The sequence below is a fragment of the Mycteria americana genome, chromosome 2 (genome assembly GCF_035582795.1).
Source record: "Mycteria americana isolate JAX WOST 10 ecotype Jacksonville Zoo and Gardens chromosome 2, USCA_MyAme_1.0, whole genome shotgun sequence".
Classification (NCBI taxonomy): Eukaryota; Metazoa; Chordata; class Aves; order Ciconiiformes; family Ciconiidae; genus Mycteria; species Mycteria americana.
In genome coordinates this window covers 140087544-140107691 of record NC_134366.1, presented here as the reverse complement: position 1 = coordinate 140107691, position 20148 = coordinate 140087544, and the positions used below count along the sequence as shown (strand labels likewise).

At 38.5% G+C, this 20148-nt stretch overlaps 1 protein-coding gene across 5 annotated transcripts in view; it reads left to right on the top strand.

Moving 5' to 3' along the window:
• The window catches only part of STAU2 (staufen double-stranded RNA binding protein 2), a 175402-nt gene that overhangs the window by 28494 nt on the left and 126760 nt on the right, over positions 1-20148 (top strand). For all 5 annotated transcript variants that reach the window (XM_075494819.1, XM_075494820.1, XM_075494815.1 and 2 more), the window contains one exon: positions 227-362. In XM_075494819.1, coding sequence (XP_075350934.1) covers positions 227-362 — 136 coding nt within the window. The remainder of the gene's footprint in view (positions 1-226; positions 363-20148) is intronic.

Genomic DNA, 20148 nt, shown 5'->3' with positions numbered 1-20148 from the left:
CACTGAGATAAATGTTTAAATGTTCTTTTTCATTGCTTGTGATTAAGTTGGCATCTATATTCCTGTCTTTCAGAGAAACTGAAATGTCATTGTAGTTGCTTCTTTTTTAATTTAAGAGCAAAAAAATATCATGCAGATCTCTCTTTGCAGCTCATCTCAGTCCTGCTTGTGTGTTTTGCAGTATTTGTGGTTTAAGTGCCTTACACGTATTATTTGTTCTTTGCAGGCAGTATAACTCCAACAGTGGAGCTGAATGGTCTGGCTATGAAAAGAGGAGAGCCTGCCATCTACAGGCCATTAGATCCAAAGCCAATTCCCAATTATAGAGCAAATTATAATTTCCGGGGCATGTACAATCAGAGGTTTGTACTTTTTCTATTATTTGATGTTTTTTATCCTTTGCTTATGAATGTGTTCTAAATCTTTATTAACTTCGTAGGTTATTTCAGAGTAAAATAAAACTTAAGATTTTTACTAAGGAGAGTCTGTACAGCCTTATTTAGAAACACGCATAATCTCCTTCTAAAAGGAGACGTGCCCTAAGCATGTCAAAAGGAATACAGACATGTAAACCAACTATTTCTGTTTTTTTAATGTGCATACTGGAGTTAAAGTCTACAGCCATGGCAGTGAGAAGGCAGAGAATTAACTTCAGAGAGAGGTTTTGCTTTTCTTTGCTGTTATTTTGTGTCATGTGATTAGAATCTGTATCATTAAAAATGAAGCACTCTTTTCTTAGAAATTGGATGTAAAACCAATGTAGGAGGGCTGCATTTTGAAAATTGCTTGAAACCATTCTCAGATTTCCATTTTTTTCAACCATTCTGCCTGGTCAACTATTGCAGTTCCTTAATCCTCAGTGTTTGGTTAGGAAAAATCCTTTATTTCACAGTTTAGAAATCTACATTCAGAGTCTTCCATCAATTCTGTCCTTACTGTAGTAAGTTGGAGTAATCATTGAGGAGACAGTATTCAAAATTTTATTTTTAAACTATCAAATTCTTAAAGAATAAAAAATTTTAAAATTTAAGTGGGTGGAACAGTTTTCTTAATTGACCATCCACATATTTTAATCTTCAATATGTTCTACATTTTTGAAACATCTTCATCTTTGGTATTTGTACAATTTTAGTACAGATAGGAAAAACTGTTCTAGCTCATCCTGAATCAAATGTAATTTGTATCTAATGCAACAGTCTGAGAGAAACGTAAGGTAATATATGTATTAATTTGCAATCCCAATAACTTCTTTCTCTGAGATAAGTTTTCTTCCCATTTTTCCTTATTTTTATGCAGAGGAACTATTAGATCAGGTCTTTTGCAGCTCCAAAGTGATACCAAGTGTAATCTGTAAAATAAGAAAAAAACAAAACAGGTCAGGAATTTCTAATAGAATGTTTTACCAGTGAAAAATATTGCCTTTCTTATAAAGGTTTTCTTAATGGATTTCCTATTAATTTTTATGCATCTCATAATTATAAAAAAGAATGAGGTTATGAACTCTGAAGAAGTGTTTTAGTTCAAAATTACTCTTTTATTAGAAATCGAATTTACAGCAATGTTTAAAGATTAAGGAGTTTGAAATGAAAATGCAGCATTTCAGAATTGTCTAGGGAAAATATTTCAGTTGACTTAATCTTATTTTACTTTTCCCCAGATTTTTAAATCATGGTAACTTTAGGGTTTTAACATTTGATTCTGATTTTTTTTTTTTTAATAGCAACAATACCTAAAACTGTAAAAGACAAGCAAACAAAAATAACCTGGAAGAAAACTCTTTCATTACTCTACAGAACAGTGCCTGATTATTGTATTACTTGTGTTGTATTTCTAGTCATTACCGACCTGAGTCTCTGCTTACATGTGTCATGGTTTAAAAAGCTAACTATGGTGCCTGAAATGAGTTTTGTTAATATTTAGAAATCCTACGTTTATTTGAATTGCTTTTATAATGAGATTAGTTTGACTAACAGATAAAAAGGCTAGGTTGGGAAAACGCAAGCTAGTAAAAAACATAAAATGGGGAATTCTGGAATCTGAACTTAGTTACTGAAACATATTTGTGGAAGCAGAACCCCGAAACACTTACCAGTTGCTAACTTCAAAGATTTTATTTCTTTTCATAGAAAATGATTAGTATGTCTAGTGCAATCTTTAAGTTTGCTTCTTTGGGTAGGGTAAAATGGTACATGAGCTTTATTTCTCTGGGCGTATTAGGTAGCTAAGGGCATTTGATTTTTCTGATCACAGCACAAATAGGCAGGGTGGGACAGAAGGCCAGAATCTCTGCTTGCCTGCTTCACTGCGCTTATTTGAGTGCAGGTGGCCATGCAGGGTGTCTAATAATACCGTGGCTAGTAAATTGATAAATAACTGAAACTAAGTAGTAAATAAATAGATCTGCCTGTCTATCTGCATAAACACACACCCCTTGTGCATATGCCAGCTCACATACGAATACCAGAGTAAAGAGGAAACAGAAGAATTATGCCATATAGTACTGTTTTGGGTCTACTGCTGTGTTGGAAATAATTGTTTATTGCCTTGTTTTGCATCATCCATTACGATCCCAGTAAGAAAGGCACTTAGACTCTGTAAGGTGCCATTTAATATGCTATTTATTAGAGCTGGTGGTATAAGAAGAGAACAGCGCAGATAATCTTCCACACCTGTAGATGCTGGGAGCCCCAAGCGGCGTAGCATCGAACAGGACTGTGACCCATGCTCAGCATGCCATGTAGACCTCAGCCGCAGCAGAGATCCTCCCTTTCTTGGTTGTTCACACTCTGACAGGTTTTTCTTACAAGGAAACAACTCTGTTATTGCTATAGTCAAAACAGAAACGATGTTCACATGAGAACTTCTTGCTACGCTGTTAGATAAAGGCAAGGCCACACAGGTGGTACCAAGGGGGAGCTGCCCGTGGGCCCCTCTCTTGCAGTGGGTCTGTCCTACAGCTGAGACATTTGTGCAGCACAGCCCCGTCCTGCGAGCCACGCTGGGCAGTGGCCCTGCAGCACGACCCAGCCCGCACCGGCTCGGGCTGGCTGCAGCATGGGTCGCTGGCTCCTCCATGTGCTGCGCTCTGCCCGTCAGGATTGCTGCATGCCTCCTACCCACCCTCACCGAGGGGAGTCTGGAGACAGATTCTGGATCTGTTATAATAGCAAGTGAAGTCTCAAATATGAAGCACGTGCTGTAGTACTGTATTAGGTTCCCGTGGTATGATGTGTTACATTTATTATCTTCTACTGCCATGCTGTATTTAGCATTCATTTGGTGATACTGGCAGTTGGGTAGCAGAATAGACGTGTTATTGGAATTCCCAAGTAAAGGCATTCCCAAGTAAAGGCAGACCATATAAACCGTTTAAAAATAAGATTTGAAAAATAATGTAGATAATATGCTGTAATCAGTATTTTTCATTTTCATTAGTTTTTGACTGTAGATGATTATCTGTTATTAAAACAGACACAAAATATGATAAGTAAGTTGGAAGTGGTTTTTGTCTTTTATACTGTGACTAAATTCCCTTTACTGGTCTCTGTTTAAAAAAATGTGCTTTTCAAATAGGTTACGATACAGATTAAGATTAGGAGATTGTGTTAGGGAACGTCAATTCTGGCAAGATGAGTGACTTGGAAAAAAAAATTGAAGAAGTATTAAGTTCATCCCAGGGCATATCTTTAGACCAGTTAAGTCTAGTGTTTCAAGTGGCACAAAAGATCCTTTTCAGTAACTCATGGAAATGTGGTCTAAGAGCTGCTATTCATATGCAAAGTTGAGGGCTAGCTTCCATGTCAGGCTAAGATGATTTATGTTGAGGTGGCAGTGATTCCTCCTCCTTCCTTTGTCCTCAGACTTTGTGTCCCTGCGAGTTTCCTGGCTCCAGCACTGGGAGTTGAGCTGCTCGGAAGTGAATCAATTTGAGGGGGGAGAGGAAGGGAGAAGTTACTCCTTAAGGACAGTCTTACAACTGTCCTTAAACACCTCCTCACCTAGTCACACAGGAGCTTGTGTCCTCACCAGAGAGGGGGCAGGAACGTGTGTTTGGAAGTTAAGGGCAGCTCAGGTTGATTTAAGCATGTGAAGAACTACACTCTCACATGCAGTAGAGCATATTTATATGGGCAGTCTGTTGCACAGAGGATGTTGAAACATGTTTACATGCAAGATGCAAAGATCCATTTGCAAGGTCTGTAGCTGATGGCGTAAATTGATACTGAAGGTGAAAGTTACTTTCATGGAATAAAGGAAAGCGGACAAGTGAGAGGAAAAAAAGAGAAAGGGGAAAGTTTTCCCAGTGGCCAGCTTGGAAGGGAAGTGGTGGGGTCTCCCAGATGAGCATCTTCCTCTGGGTGTCCTTTCCCACGCAGCAAGTGTTCCCCATAACACTTTCCCATTGTAATTCTGTGGTTTTCATCAGGACCTGCTCAAGCTCCCTGTTGCTTGTTCCTGCTTATGCTGCTGGTAGCGCTGCATCAGGGCAGGTGTTGGATGTTGGCTGCTTATTGAGCTTTGTGCATGCATGTTATTGGGCTCTCTAGTGTATACCAAAAGATACTGCCAGGGGATAGGAGAAGGGCAGAGGAGAGAAGGGCAACAATACGGTATAGATACAACACTGTCAACATATTGGTATTTGCAGGTGAAGGGCCTTGAGAATAACAGCATGGGGAGAACAGCAAGGGAAAAATACAGCTAGAGAAACTCTGGAAAACACTGGCCAGGCGGCTTAGGTGAAGGGTTACAGAGCTGCAAGTGGAAGGCAGGCTACAGAATTGCAAATGCAAGACTCTTAGCAGGCAGAGGCTAAGGCACTTAAGGCAGTGTGTAACACCGGGTAAGGTGTTACACCTTAACACCAGGGTAAGTCTCTTCCTGTGCTAGGTTAGGAAGTGCGGGGAAAGTCTGCTCCCCTCTTAGGGGTAGTTAAGTAGATAAAATACAGTCCAGCTTGGGAGTGGATGAGGTATGGATGTATTAACCTGGCTCTTCGCTCAAGCTAGTGAATGCAATACTTGCTAGATTATTAACAGCATTGGGTCATTGCCATTACAATGCATCTCAACCCGAGCTCATAAAGTCTGTGTGATGCTGAGCTGAATCATGTGAAGTTATCAGCTTAGGTCTCTGGTAGGTTGGGTACCTGTATACTGCAGTTCATTCCACAGCATAGATAAGAACTTCAAACTCTTTCCCTCTCACTGTGATGAGACAGCTTGGGAGTCCTCTCTGGATTTTCTTTATTCAAGTAAAATCCATGCAAGTTTGGTACTAGGAAGCTTGCCTCTGATAAGGCAGAGCTTTTAAAAAAGCTGTCAGTCCTGAATCCAGCCATGTTAGACAACTTTTTATTTAACAAAGATTTCTATATTACTAACAGAGATTATAATAAAGGAAAAAAACTGTTTGGGCAATCAAAATTTACCAGTTGTATACTACCTATTTAGAGCCTCACAAGTTGGAGTTTTGGGCAATTTTGTGACAAAAGCACATGAGGACCTTCCAGTTCAAACAATATACATTACAGAAAAGCTAAAAATGGTGAACATTGCATTTTGTATGGCTTCTTTTATCTAAGAGTTTTACAGACTGCCTCTGGGGAAGGAGGTGCTGATGCTTTCAGGGACTGTTTGCTCACTGATTTAGGTTGTGTCTTTGTCAGCACACCATTTGGCACAATTCAGTAGAATTGGCACACTACTTGGAAGAGGCCAAGCCTTGAAACGGTGGGTCAGGTTTGAGAAATATTGGCAGAGCTGAGGATGAAACATGTGCATACTACTCATATCTGTAGCCAATGCTAGAACCTGTACTCCCTCGCATCCTCGAGTGTGCAGTTGGCTTAAAACGTGTAAAAAAATTTAAAAACATGGCTATTCAAATTAGAGAAATGCAATAAGTTATTTTTTCTTCAATTAGAATTGGAGAGAGTCATTCCTGAAGTTTAATTGGCCTGCAGTATTTTCAATTATAGAATGTCTGTAAGTGACAAAGCAGAAATGATATCTTACAGACTTACCTAAACTGTTTTCAGCCAAGAAATGAAACCACTGGAAACTGAACAGCAGCTTTTGATATTTTAGTATGGAAAGTGGTGTTAAAGAGATCACAAAACTCAACCCTTGTTTTTTGGGAGAATTCAGAAGTGATTTGCTTGTTATATAAAATTCCTTAAAATGTCTCTCAGCACAATCTAGAGAGCTTGAAAAATCTTAATTAAAAAAAAAGCTTTCAAAATTCAAAACACTTATAAAGTATAGGAACAAAGAAAATACAAAACAATGACAAGCTAAATAATAGAAATAAAGTAATTAAAGCATTTTCTTCCTTGGTTTTGAGGAATTTGGATGGTGTGATAGTTCTATAAGCATGTCACGCAAAGTGGTGGTATCCCTGGGATAAACTACAGCTTCTGTGCACTGAGCCTTCATGCTCATTTTGTATATGGTTGCTTCTTCCTGCATATATATTGTATACTACAGACTAAGGAGAAGACTATCACCTTTCTCCTTGGTGCATTGGGGAGAGTGCATTGGGGAGACCATTCCTCCTTTTCTTTTTCTTCACAGCCCTGTCATTCTAAGCACATATTTATTTGATGTTAGTGAATGCTTCTTTACAGTGCTGTTTGTCACCAAACTCAGAGAAATAGAGAAGAAGCATATTCTTGCCTCTTCTGGAGCCAGCCAAGCTGCCTGGCCACAAAGCACAGGGCGTCACCCTATGTGGGCCTGTAGTGCCTACCTACCGAGTAGGTAGCTCCCCTGCTGGGTACTGAGTTGCTACATGGGACTGTTTGCTTAGGCTTAGTTGCTCCTGAAATCATGTATATCAGCCCTGTGGACCAGTGCCCTAAATACTGAATCAGCACTTTAAAAACGAGGTATAGTAAAAGGAAGTTTGACAACCGGTCTTTGGCCAACTACATCTGCAACTGCTAGCTTCATAGTGGACCAACATGTCCATTCAATCTAATGATTGAAAAGAGAATAGGCTGTGTGATTATTGGATAAATTACTAAAATTGTCAGATCAGATTAATAAAAGTTTGTATGGTGAAAGAATGGAATAAAATGAAAAGTTTGTTTCTTCTATGAATGCTGAGTTAAAGATTGAATACATGCATCAAAGGGAACAGATCTGAGGCTAGTGTTAATTGACATGAGTGCTTAGCAATGCAATCTAAATTCTCACCCAACTTCATTTATTTCACAAAAGTTACATAGTCCTATGGGGGAAAAAAATGGAAAATCTAGCCAGAAGAACAGCTGTAGAAGCCAAATTTTGGAGTGAGTGTGTTGCACTGCAGGAGACAATGTAAAATCTGTTGAGACTATCTCCAGAAGTACACCTACAATTATACAACCCAGTTATCCAATTTACAGAAAGAGAATGAAGTCTGAAATTCTCCTGGCCTTTAGAATTCCTTCTGCACTGCTTGAGCACCCTCTTTACCTTCTAGCAGGAGACCTCTCTCTGCATGGAGAGCCTCATCCATTTGAGGCACAAATAATCCAGTGCATAATGTAAAGGGTTGTTGATCTGAAAGACTTTCATCTAGTATTGTCTTAGATTAGATCAGCCAGTAGCCTGGAAAAGATAAAGTTCAGATTACTCTGTGGATTCTTTTCATGACTCTAGGCACGTGATTAGCCTATTATCTGTTGCTGAATTCCAGTTATTGAGGCTTTCTGCAACAGAGGAGGATTTTATGCACAGCTGTGTAGAAAGCAGATTTTTTTTTCCCAGGCCTATGTGCTGTGGCAGATGTGAGGACACTAAGTTGCCTAAACATAGGCTTCTAGTGCCACTTGAGGCATTGTAGGGTCTTTGAGACATCCACAAGGGACGGGTGGATTTGGCAGAAGACCTAGAGGAGACCTTTACTAGAGTAGCAGCTGAAGGCCAGGCAAGATGCCATAGAGCGTTTCAAATTGCCTCACATAGCTAAGTTTAGGCAATTGAAGGAACCCCTAAAAGTGGGGTTCAGTCATCATAGCATTTCATATGAACTGCCAGGACTCCAGCTATTCATGGGAAAATTGTGCTTTTCATGGATCAGTCCTGTGTCACATCATGCGGATGTCAGGTACACGACTGCATCTCAAATGGTACTGTTTGCTTGCATTTAAGCAGCTAGATGCTGTTCTTTACAGTGCTGGTGGGATTCAGATCCAAGCTCAGATGCCTCTCAAATAATCTCTGCCTGTGCACTGGAAACCCAGTCTCCCATTATAACCAGTGGAAGGTCTAGTCAGAGCAGTCGCTAGTCTAGAATGCTGTTTGTCATGCCATAAACTAGGATGTCTACATTTCGTATGGATCTCTCCAGAGCTTCACTGAAATAGCAACTTAGTTTCTACACATTAACTAAACACCTAAATTTAGGCATCTGAATCTAGACCTGAATCCTACTCTGAGAAATAATCCTAAGAATGTTGATTTGTAATAATTTTATGAGTGCTATAGTGGGAGTCATCTGACTATCACAGTGGAAGGACTGGAAAAAGATAAAAATCTCTCCCCAGAGAGAAGAGGGAGACAAAAGTATCAGAACAAACTCTTTAGGGACATATCTGGGTAATAACAGTTCTAAGGAGAGGCAGGCATGCAAGTACTGAAATGCTTTTTATTGAACAAAGTAGTATTTTGCTGCAAAAACCTGTTAGGCTGTGGACACCAGTGTCCTCACTCCCCTGGTGAAGTGGACCCTCGGCTCTGAAGCCTGTTGCGTTAAGCTGAGTTAGTCACAAGAGAATAAAGCCCTTGGTCAGGAGTGGTGCCGGGGGGCACTGGGATTTTTACCTTGCTACAGTTGTCAGCTTCAGACTTCAGCCATAGGGTACAACATCCCTCCCCTGAAAAGGCCAGAAAGAGTTGGAGGTGCTTTGCCTGCATTTCCAGTCAGTGTTGCAAAGTTTTGTCCTTAAAATTTGCATTTTATGGATTAAGAGGTGTGATGATAAAGATGTTTATTGACTGACTTTGCAAAAACTCCTTTCTGCATTCCTTGCCCTCCTCCCAACCTTTTGGACAAATGGACGAAAACCCTTTTGGAAGACATATTAAAAACTACTTGGAAATAGAAGTTAAGAGTTTGGTTAGAATAGGTTATATCTCCTTAAATACACTGTAATTTCATTCTGAACAACAGATAATGGATTTCAGAGAGTTAAAATTTAGGGAAAGAAAGAATAGTCCTAAGAGTAATGCAAGTGATTGTTCAGATTAGTGATTTAATTGTTCAGCTGGAAACGGCTGATTTAGACCGTTAGATGGCAGCATGAATTTGTGTTTTGGTGCAAGAATTTCACAGCAGAAGCACTCTTTCAAAAGTTGCCTTTTTCTGTTCTGAAGCTTTTCATGACTTTAAAATGTCGTAATTCCAGCATAAAACAGTTAAAACCAGGTTTGCTGCAATATTTTGTCTCATCATTTTCTTCAATTTTTCTTCTCCTATAATGATTGAGGCTGTAATGCAATAACTTCAATGGCATTTTCCCTTTTTTATGTAAAACTAGTGCAAGTAAAAGGTGCCAGTTTGTCAGCAGTGAAAATTGAAGCGTTTGGTTTATCCACACACAGACAGCAAGAATTCTGCATTTCACCATATTATTTCATTTCTCAGGCTTAACCTAAAGACATTTCCTTAAAGATAAGGCTGCAACTCGGCCACCAAACCTGCAGTCTGCTTATACTAATGAAGCTTTCTGATTATTTGAACATCTGTTCACTTGGAAGGGATCGAGATTGCCAGCTGATAATTGATTCAGTTTTGTACATTACCAGTTGAGATAGGATTCAGATCATATCTTAAAGCAAAGTCTTGTACGTCACACTGTTATTACCCTGCTAGTGTATCAACATTATGGTGTAGTAATCCACTCACAGACTTTTAAATGAATTCTTTGTTTTCATCTTCTGCATGCTACATTTCACTTCCCCTAGCCTGTTTGTTCCCACTCATTGCCTGCCTCCCACACAGACATATTGTTATAAGGAAAGTGTTGAGTACAGCTGCGCTAGGATTTTTCTTTGCTAGTATTTGTTTCTAGGAAAGGAAAAGGGAGAAAGTCAGTCCATTTCCTGTTGGTTTAAAACAGCAGAAACATCTGTTTGTCTTAAGATAGTTTTCCCAAAAGAACAGTGGCAAGGGAGCTTGCAGGTGATGAGCTTTGCCATTGCCAGTAGCTATCAGTTTAGACAATAGTGATTAGTATGGTTGGCTTAAAAAAATATGAAAATTCCTAAAACGACAGAGGATATTTATTCCTGCAATAAAATTTTTGACAGCTAATGTTTAATTTCTACAGTGTTTTAAATCATAAAAATACATAGAGTATCTGGGATCAGTAAACACAGATCCTGCTGTGGAATCTACAGACTCCATTAAATTCTGTTAGAAAGCAATTTTTCTGCAGGCCCCTCACCCTGTTACGGTGAAGTTTCACTGTGCTCACAAAATGGTGTTAGGTGACGTGTCCTGGCACAGTATGCATGTAAGTCTTCTGACAAATGCATCCTATCGCTACCATCCACTGCGTTAATGGGTGCATTTAACCTATCAGGGATCAATAAAATATATACTTTTAAGAGTATTTACGATATTACATTGACAGCTGTTAAAATAATGTTATGTAGACTAAAAATCAAGCTGACAGAATATAGAGCAAACTTTGTGAGTAGTATTCCCAGTACAGTGTCTCTTCGTTCTCCAAATCAATGCACTTACCTGGTATCATTTAAATCTTTTTAGCCTTAGCTGTAGAGCATCTAAATGCTTCTTCACTCTTCGTGCCTAAAATGTGGTACGTAAGACGTGACATTTTGCACCACTGCGGTCTTCTAAACTATCTTCACTCAAGATTAAGTGGTTTTGTCAATGACCTCTTGGCCCTATTTCCAGAGGAGCTCCCGAGTCCCAATACTTTATTCTTCTCTTAATTAATATTTTTCTTCATTTTCTTTCAGGATACAGTGAGCTCCTCAAACCACTTGCTTTCTTACTCTGTCTGGTAAGAGGACTCCTCTGTCCTTTTGTGGTCCTTGGCTCGCATTTTGCTATTTCGCCCGAAGTCCATCTATGGGACAAGGTTTTGGTAGCTTCTTTTCTTTGGGTTTTCAGCTTCCTCAGATCTTTCTCCACTCTGGAGAAAGTACATCGGGCCCCAGATCTGTGTCTCCAAGTTTCAGCCATGACTTTTCTTGTTCTCACTTAGTCTGAAAAGCATAAAGAGGTGAAATACAGATCCTCCTCATCTTGGTTGCCTAATCTCTGTCTGTCAACATGGCTTTTCCATTGGTTTCTGTAAACCTTCTGATTCAAAGATCTTCAGAGCCAACAGCCTGCCCCAGCACCTTGTGAAGCTTCAGTCTGTTGGCTTTGCAGCTCACTGAGTGTCCCCCATTCCTTTCTCTAGACCTGATTCTTTTAAGGCAGCTTTACTTTCAGGATACAGACAGAAGACTAACGTTGGTGTGTATGAAAATAAGCACTGATTCAGAATGCTCTTCCAGGAGCAGGAACATTTTGGGTGTGTTTCTTTTTTCCACAGTTAGCTTTTTATTCACTCTTATCTTTTTCCTGTACTTCTGCTGAACTGTGGATATTTCAGTCGAGAGACCTGTGAAATACTAGGTTCAATGGAACCAAGACTAGTTGGTCTCCCTTCTTCTTATGGCCTTTCTGCTGTGTCCAGAATCTGAATATTGGTTACTTGTAAATACGTTCTCTGCTTGCTTTTTTGGTAATGACACAGGTGAACTGCTGTTACAGCTCAAACATTAGTTTGAGAGGCTGTCATAATTTTCCTGAGGAAGGAAGCAGAAAGAAGGTTAGTGGCTAATTTTTATTATAACTCAGTAAGGTCTGACTGGAATTGTACTCTCTCCTAGTCCAAGATCTTTATCCCTTTTGAACTAAAATTCTGCCACAGATTGAGGAAGTATTACATTTTCACAAGAAAGGTTTTCAAGATTCTTTTATGATAGAATATATGGAGTCTGAATGCAGAACTTCTTGCCAGCAACCACTGTGTTATAGTTTCTCTTCAGGTCTTGTCTCTAGTAGTGATTTTGGTGGCTGCTTGTGTTCTCTGAAAGAAAGTACAGTTAATGTCTCTTCTGAAATGCTGATTCTCAGGATCTTATGAAGATCTGCTTGTCTTTTTAGGATCTTTTTAAAAAGGAATGCCAGTTTAAATTGGTCATTTTCACAGAAAGGATAGCTGCACTCATAGCGTCAGGTACTTTGGCATTGTGATTTGTTTGGATTATTTGTTTCACTGAAATGGGGCTGAAGTCCCCAGTGTTGTGATCAAAAAGGAAATAATCTCTGGAAAAAAAACAACTCTCTTAGCTTTGAGGCTCTTTTCCATGACAAAAGAGGAGAAAGTGGAGTCTAATCACCTTAATGATTTAGATTAAGGTCTGACATTAGTGTCAGTGAAACAGAAATGGGAATTCTTAAGGAGGTGGACATCAGCAGCTGAGCCTTCAGTTCAGTAAAGGTAATCTCTAGTCTACTAAGTCAAAGGTCATAATAACCATCTCCGATACACATATGATCAACAGTCCTTGGTATCTCTATTCTCCAAGTCTTTTTTGGAGTCCCCGCTTTCTAGAATACAATTCCACACCATCTTTTAAACATTTCCTACATTTCCTACCTTTTAGCAAGTCTGCAACTTTATATTTTAGTATATTGATCTAACATGATGTAACTTTTTTTCTGTATTAATATTCAGTACTAAATTGTATTTAGTGGACAAACTGAGGCAAGTCACTGTGCATTGGTGACCCCTTCTACTGCACCCTCATTGCATCACTTATACATTTTTATTAGCGATGAATTTATATACTAGTCAGTCATTAGTGTAAATCCATTATGCCCATTAAAGTTTGAAAATTGAAAGCGTATTATGTCTGCTTTAATAATCTTCCCGAGGAAATCTGCTCTTTTTATGCTTTTATGTAGAAAGGGATCAAAGCACTGAAAGACTTCACCACTCATTTTTTGCTTTCCGACCTTTTTGGCCCTTCCAAACTTCACTGTGATTGATTAACAGACTCCTTCCCTTTCCCTCCCAGGTGTAGATAAAGCTTCCTTCGTAAGGCCATCCACGTTGTTTTCAGCATCCTGATAGGATCAGTGCGGGACAACACAAAATGCCCTCCTTTTCCAGTTGACCAAGCTCTCTCTATCTCATTTCATTTCTTTGCGAGTCTGATGGCACAGATGGCAAGATTTCTGGACAGAAGCTGTAGCTGACTGTGATAGTACATTTTCAGAGGATGCAGAGATGATAACTAGCGAGGTAGGAGAGTCTCAGTTAAGTGCACTCAGCTGCTGAGAGGAGACTTGTTAAGCCAGAATTAAGTGTGGTTTTTCAGTTTGTTCTTACTTTCAATCCTTTAATTGCCAAGTTTAAAATGATAGGTTAATTTTTTTACTCAGGATAATGCAACTTAATGTCTCTATGTTTACATTCCTCCAAGTGGGAACAGAATGTAGCCCAATATACACTAGTTATTTCAATTTAAGTTAATTTGGATGGTGAGAATCACTCTGTGAGCTTTCTTGGGCATTCTTCCTCTGTGGACTTTTAGGTTAATTAATTCCTATGAAGTCCTAGGCCTGAGATGATTTTGTTAGTAACATTTTTATTAGCGTTATATTACCAGTATAAATATATGATAAAATTAAATGAGTGAGGTACTTCATTTTCTCATTTGCTTAGTCTCTAGGTTGGTAAGTGACATGATTTTTTTTGACATGAGTTTCTTATGTAGAAAGAAAATGATATTGTAGTCAGATATGCAACATTGTTTATGTTCTTTTACTGTAATCGGTATTTGGACAGCATTCTCAGTAACCACTCTGCATGCTTGTAAAGATTAGTGAGTAATACAGTTCATGGGAAATTTTATGAGCTGAAGTAGATAAGAGTTTGAGATGTTTGTCTTCTAGATGTCTGCTTTAACCTCTAAGTATACAGTGTACATCACAGCTTCATTATGTTTTCCCTTTTATTCTTATTGTACTTGTTTTTATGTCACGGAAAATAACATTTGCTTTTTCCTTGTATTTAACTTTTCCTGCTCCCAGCCTGATCTCCATTTCAGAATTGTTCACTTGACATTTTTCAATGTCTTAAACTCTGGAGGCGGTATTCTTGTTACGTTCTTATATTTTATGCTATTTTTGCAGTCAAGAATAAGTTGAAGTTGTGTTGACTATTTTCATTACTTACTTATTCAGTTGAGAGATAAAAATACTTCTTCAGAGGCACATAACATTTTGTTCTGTGCTCTCTCCTTGATTTTGATTGTTGTTTTTCACTTGTTTTTTCTACTTTCGTCTCCAATGTACAGTACTTTGGAAGGTTCATCTCACAATCCTAGGTTTTTTCCTTTTACTTCTTAGGCTTTTTCTTTTTTTCCTCTCGTATCTCTTGTGCTAGTATTGATTTGTTTTAAAAAAAGGTATTCGGGCTGGTTTTGAGACCCTTCTGGCACTTTGAAAAGTTCTTCTTCTAGACTTTTAGGCTTTAGACTGAAGGAGAGAGAGCAATAAAAGTGGAAGCAGAGATCTGAACTTACTGTGCATGGAAGCATCTCTCTATAACTAGTGCTACATAGCTGGCTCAATGTTTGCTGTATTACTTGTTAGCTTAATCCGTGACTGTTAAAGTATTTAACTTATAATGTCTGTAGCTTTCTGTTGGTTTCTTCTAATTACTTTTGATGAGCAACTCTTTTTTACTTGTCGCTGTACATATTTACTGCAAATGGTAAACAAAGTAGTGGTATGTGCAGAGAGTAAATATTGAAATATTTACTTCAGTCAAATGTCTGTATTGAGCAACTTGGAATTCAGAGATACAGTGATGTGGCAATATTATCATCTTGCCATCACAAATTCTCCTGGGAAGATTCCACATTAGATAATGTTATGTTAAACTGAATCCCCCTCCCTTTTGTTTTTTACTCAGGAATGTTTCGATACTGTGATCGTGAAAACATGAGTCAATTTTTTTGATTAAGTTAGTCATACTGCTCAAAGGAACCGCGTAGTCTCTAGCCCAGGAAAAGAAGAAAAAAAAAAAGAAAAGAGGATCATCATTAACTTCATGAAATATTTACAGACTCAGCACAAAGTTTAAAAGAAAGTATAAATAAAGACATGGAAGTAAAAAAGGATAAAACTCAACATGAAGTTACTGTATACTAAAGGTAGATTGTGTCTGACTAATGTGTTAACCTTGCATGTTATGTGTTAACTCATTTTTTAGGTAAAGAGAGTAAAGTAAATCTTATATTTGTGGGATCCAATTAAGCATTTTATAGCATTAGGTAAGGATACTGTTTTCATTAAACTGAAGGAGATGGGGATTTGTATCAGAAATGCAAGGTGGGAAAGGAGAAGAAAAATAATCAGCAGTATTAAAATTCAAACTTGGAGGAAGATTATGAAGTGCAGTTCTTCCAGTTTTAGAATCAACCTTTCTAATTATTTTTGTTAAAGGTGTTTGCACAAAAAGTAGGAAAATGTTCATGGGATGTAGAAAATGTCATTGCTACACAGGAAGATCAAGATATGCAGGAAGAGTTGAATGATCGTGAGGACTGACACATTAGAAATGGAATGAAACTAGACTTTCCAGTATAAAATCTAAGATTAAGACCATAGGCACTAGTAGTACTAACTAACTCTGTTGCCACCTGAGGGTTATTCAGTTGGAAATCACAGAACAGGAGTGTTATCTAATATTATTAATTATTTGCAAGATAGACTAAGAACAATTGATGTGACTGAGCCAGAGGAGAGGCAAATGTGATTTTTAAGATGTGTTGAGCAAGATATTTCTCGTAAAGATACATAAGTATTGCTGTTATACAGAACACTGTTAGCCTTTCATATGGTATATTGTCTACCATTCTTCACTCATATTTAAGAACAGGAGCAATTATAGGGAAGGGCTGTGAAGGATTATCAGGATAGTGGGTAGCCTTTTATACAGAAGACTTCTAAAATACCTTGACTTGTTCCCTTGCAAAACGAAGGCTGAGAGGAATGGGAAAGCTCGCCTTGGGGGGGTAAACATAACAAAAAAGTAAATGAGCTATGTAAGTTAAAGGATAGTATTGACACAAAATGAAATGTAAAAGTATAGCCAAGCTGAACATTATGAGATTCCTAAGTATCAGCTCAGCTTCCAGATCATCCTCCCAGCAGAAGCACTGGAAGCAAGTAATCTAATTTGTTTTCTAATAGACCTCAACAGATAAAGAGGACTACATTATGCAGTTGCCTGCAACTCATGGATCTTGACTCTTTAATGCAGGATTTGCTTACATTCTTACTTTTGAAATAGAGAAGGTTTGGGGTTTCTGTGTCTTAAAGTGGTAAGCATCTTTGTTATGTTTTCTCATTATTTTTTTTTTAAATTAACAGTTGCTTTTGAATCTCTTTCTGTTAATATGTTTCCATCACATGGTTATTCTTTACAATTCTTACATAGTCAAACATTCTGTTGCTTAGGGGGTTTCTACAACTAGGTCAAAATTGGTTTCATAAATTGATCATAGCAAATATTGTATAGAGAAAAAATATTGAATAATCCAGAATCAATTAAATTAATTTTAAAGTTTTAAAGATTCAGATTATAGTTTAAAACCATCTTTTGAATGAAGGATAATCTGGGGCAAGTATACAGATTATTTTCTTTTAAAATCTTGTCTGTGTAGCTGAAGGGAGGTCAACATTAGGAAAAGGGAGAACAGTGGTAGGCTATATAAATAAATCAGCTGAATAGAAATTTTAGAAAATTATCTTTCCATCTAATAAGGGATGCGTTTGGCTAAAAGTGATACATAGTGCCTTGTCCTGCTCGCTTTACAGTAAGAATGTTTTTGGAGGATGTGGAGGTAATCTAGAAGAGGACAGCCAGACTGATTCAGGGATAATGGACTGTAGTTCTCAGAAGGAGTACTTGGAAAAGAGAGCCTCTTTGTTCTCAGGCGTTGTTGTGGACCTGCTGAAAGAACCAGAAGGTGGACTGTATGAAGACAAAAGTGGCTATACTGGATGCTTCCTTCTTCAAAACGTAGAACTCACATCTGTAAGAAATGCACGTGGCTAATGGACTGCTTAGAAAAATAGGGCATGGCCAGGGAACAGCTGCACTAAGGAACTTACTCCCCTAGAGAAATTTCAAATGTTACGGAGAAAAAGTTGTTCACAGCAAATGCTGTTTCCTACTCCCCTGCACAGTCTGTGGCTCTCTGTCCCCCCCCTCGCAAAGCTCGCAGCATTTTCCTGGTTAAGCAGTGTCAGCAGGGCTGGCAGCTTGATTGAGTTGGTGTGGAAAAGGAGCCAGAGGGAAAAAGTGCAGAGAACGACCCTTTCAGCATGGTGCTGGCATCTGAAAACTTTCCTGTACCATGGTGTATCTGGTATTTTAGTGGCCCTCATCTTGACCAAAATGGTCCCTGTTCTTCTTCAATTTGCAATATGAAATGGGAATAGACTAATACTTCCTGTAACACTTGTGTAGTGGGGAAGTAATTGGGTTTGTTTATTCTTTTTTACATAGGTGAAGAATACATTGGTCATTAGAATTTAGACAAACCCTCACTGGAGTTTTTAACAGTGAAAAGGAGGCTAAATCTAAATAAACTTCCTGGTTTCCTTGAGCTGCAGCTTGCACTTGTTTTTTTTCCCCCTTGTAAGAATAAAGTAACAATATTTATCAGAAACATTTATGCCGTTGAGGAATCCAGAGAAATGCAGGAAATGCAGTTTGAACACATAACGTATGTACTAATACTTTATTTGTCTTTGTGTGTGTGGATTTGATGGCCAAAAAGGAAGAGGCCCCAAGGGCTCCTTAGTATGCAATTAATATTTTGGCTAGAAAAGCAGCAGATTGTTTCAGTATGCTTACATGTTATGACATCATATTCCAGTAAAATTATAATGAACAGAATTTTTGTTTGTCTCTGTGGCAAACCAAAATGAGTTTTCTAATTGTCAACAGACCTTGGTGATTTATTTAATTATAGTGGCGCCCGCTCACACCAGCTTAGTTAAGGTCTGTCAGCATTTCTGTTATGAACCCCTATTTTTAGGGGTTTATAACTAGTTGTAAATATTGCTCATTGCTGAAACTTGGCATTCAAGGTCACAGTCATAGAGCAAATATCCTTTTTCAGGTTGACTATTCTAAAGTGATACCAATGGCATTAGCTAAAAAGTAAATTTCTGATACTATGAAACTTAGAGGGAATAAAGAGAATCTGCTTTCCAGACCTCTTGTTTGAGGGATCTTCTTCAGAATATCAAATGTCCAGATGAAAATTAACTTGTTTTAATAGGTTATATGTGACTGGTTGTTAAAGTGTTATCCTTTATCAAGTTTTTTTTTTCCTTCCAATTGAAGGTATCATTTTACATGTCCTTTTCTTGTCTTCTAATCTTGTAATCTTTTGTCATTTGGGTATGTCTGTCAGCTTATGTTCTGAGGAGTGTGCCAGTATCACCTGGGAATCTTTTTTACGTAAGAATTTTCTCCAAAGAAAAATCCTCACCTTTGTAGCCGCCATATAGAATGCAGGGATATGTGTATTCTTTAAATGTACATAGTTTCAAAACTTTCAGAAACCTAATGAGTCCGTATGTGAAGCATTGCTGTTGGAAATCCTGACTGTTTCAGTTCTATGGCTGAACAGAGCAACAGAGGACTAAGGAGTGTAGGACTGACGTTTAGGAGTTCTTGTGATGGCAAATATTGTGCTGGTATGTTATTGCATAATAATCATCAAATTCTACATAAATATTCCCAAGATTGGTAATGTTTTGAGTCCTTTTTAGTAACTCAAATGCAATATATTGGGAAGGTTTGTTAATGATTAGTGGCAGATATGATATCTTTGCAGGGGTTGTTCCTTACATGAGTGTGCATCTTCAGGATGCAGCATAATTTCATATTAAAACTCAGTTTAATCGTTGCACTGTACTTTTGGATTGTAATACTATGATTAGCTTTAAGGCTTTTGTTAATACAGTCTCTGTCCTCACACCTGAAAAGAGGAGGATGTTTTGTTTCTATTTGACGTGCCTCATGTTGTAGAGAAGCCAATATCATCACAGATTTAGTCCATTTTCTGAGGATTTCAGGTACTCCTTTGCACTTTCCTGGCAATGTTCCTATTATCAGTGCTCTGTTAACTCTGCTTGAGGCCAAGCAGAGCAAGAAAAGTTTAATCAAAACCATGTAAAAGCCTAATCATTCTGCCAATGCCAAAGAGTTGCATGAGGCTCTAGAGCCACAGGCTGAATATCATTTTTCCATATTATCACATAAATAGCTCCCTAAACACTCTTTAAAAGAAAAGGTGGGGAGGGGTGAGGGAAAAGAGAGGGCCTGTTGTAGGATCTGAGTTTATAAAGTGGATTAAGGTTCATGGGCTTTCCTCCTTTGCATGTAATGGAGAGAAAGGTAGGTTTAGTAACGCAACAAGAAACAGGAACTTCTGATGGATGTTGTATTTTCCCTAAATCTAGGTAGTTGCTAACAGCACTACCACATTTCTTTTTATTTAAAGAGGATTGTGAAGTAATGAGGTGGGATGTGCTATCAAGGTGTCTACTGCTTGTGCATGACAGACCTTATCCTGTGCTAAACTGCAGCTGACAGAGGCAGCCAACAGATGCAGCGGTTTGCACAGCAATTCAGCAGAAGGGAGCCAGAAACTCTGCTGAGGACAGTGGGTGTGTGCTCAGCAATGGTGGTGATGCCCCATGTGGCACAGTTCCTAGCACCATCTAGAGCAGCTATCCCTGGTACATCAGAGACCTCAAGACAGATCTAGTTCCAGAGGGAGGATGCAGCTCTCCAGACCTTCAGCTGCAGGGAGTGCTGGAAGCTGGGATGGGGAGGCAGTGGTCTTATCTGCAGGAGGTGTGCACTGTCAGAGGATCAGTATTACCAAGTAAAGGAGATGCAGGAAGATGTCAGCAAACTGTGCTGACATCACTAGAGCTGATGAGTAAGAGATCAATTGGATCTTCTCCAAGACCCTGCAGGTACAACAGCCTGAATCCCCAACCATACCAAAGGAGGAGCAGGGAGAGTCAGTG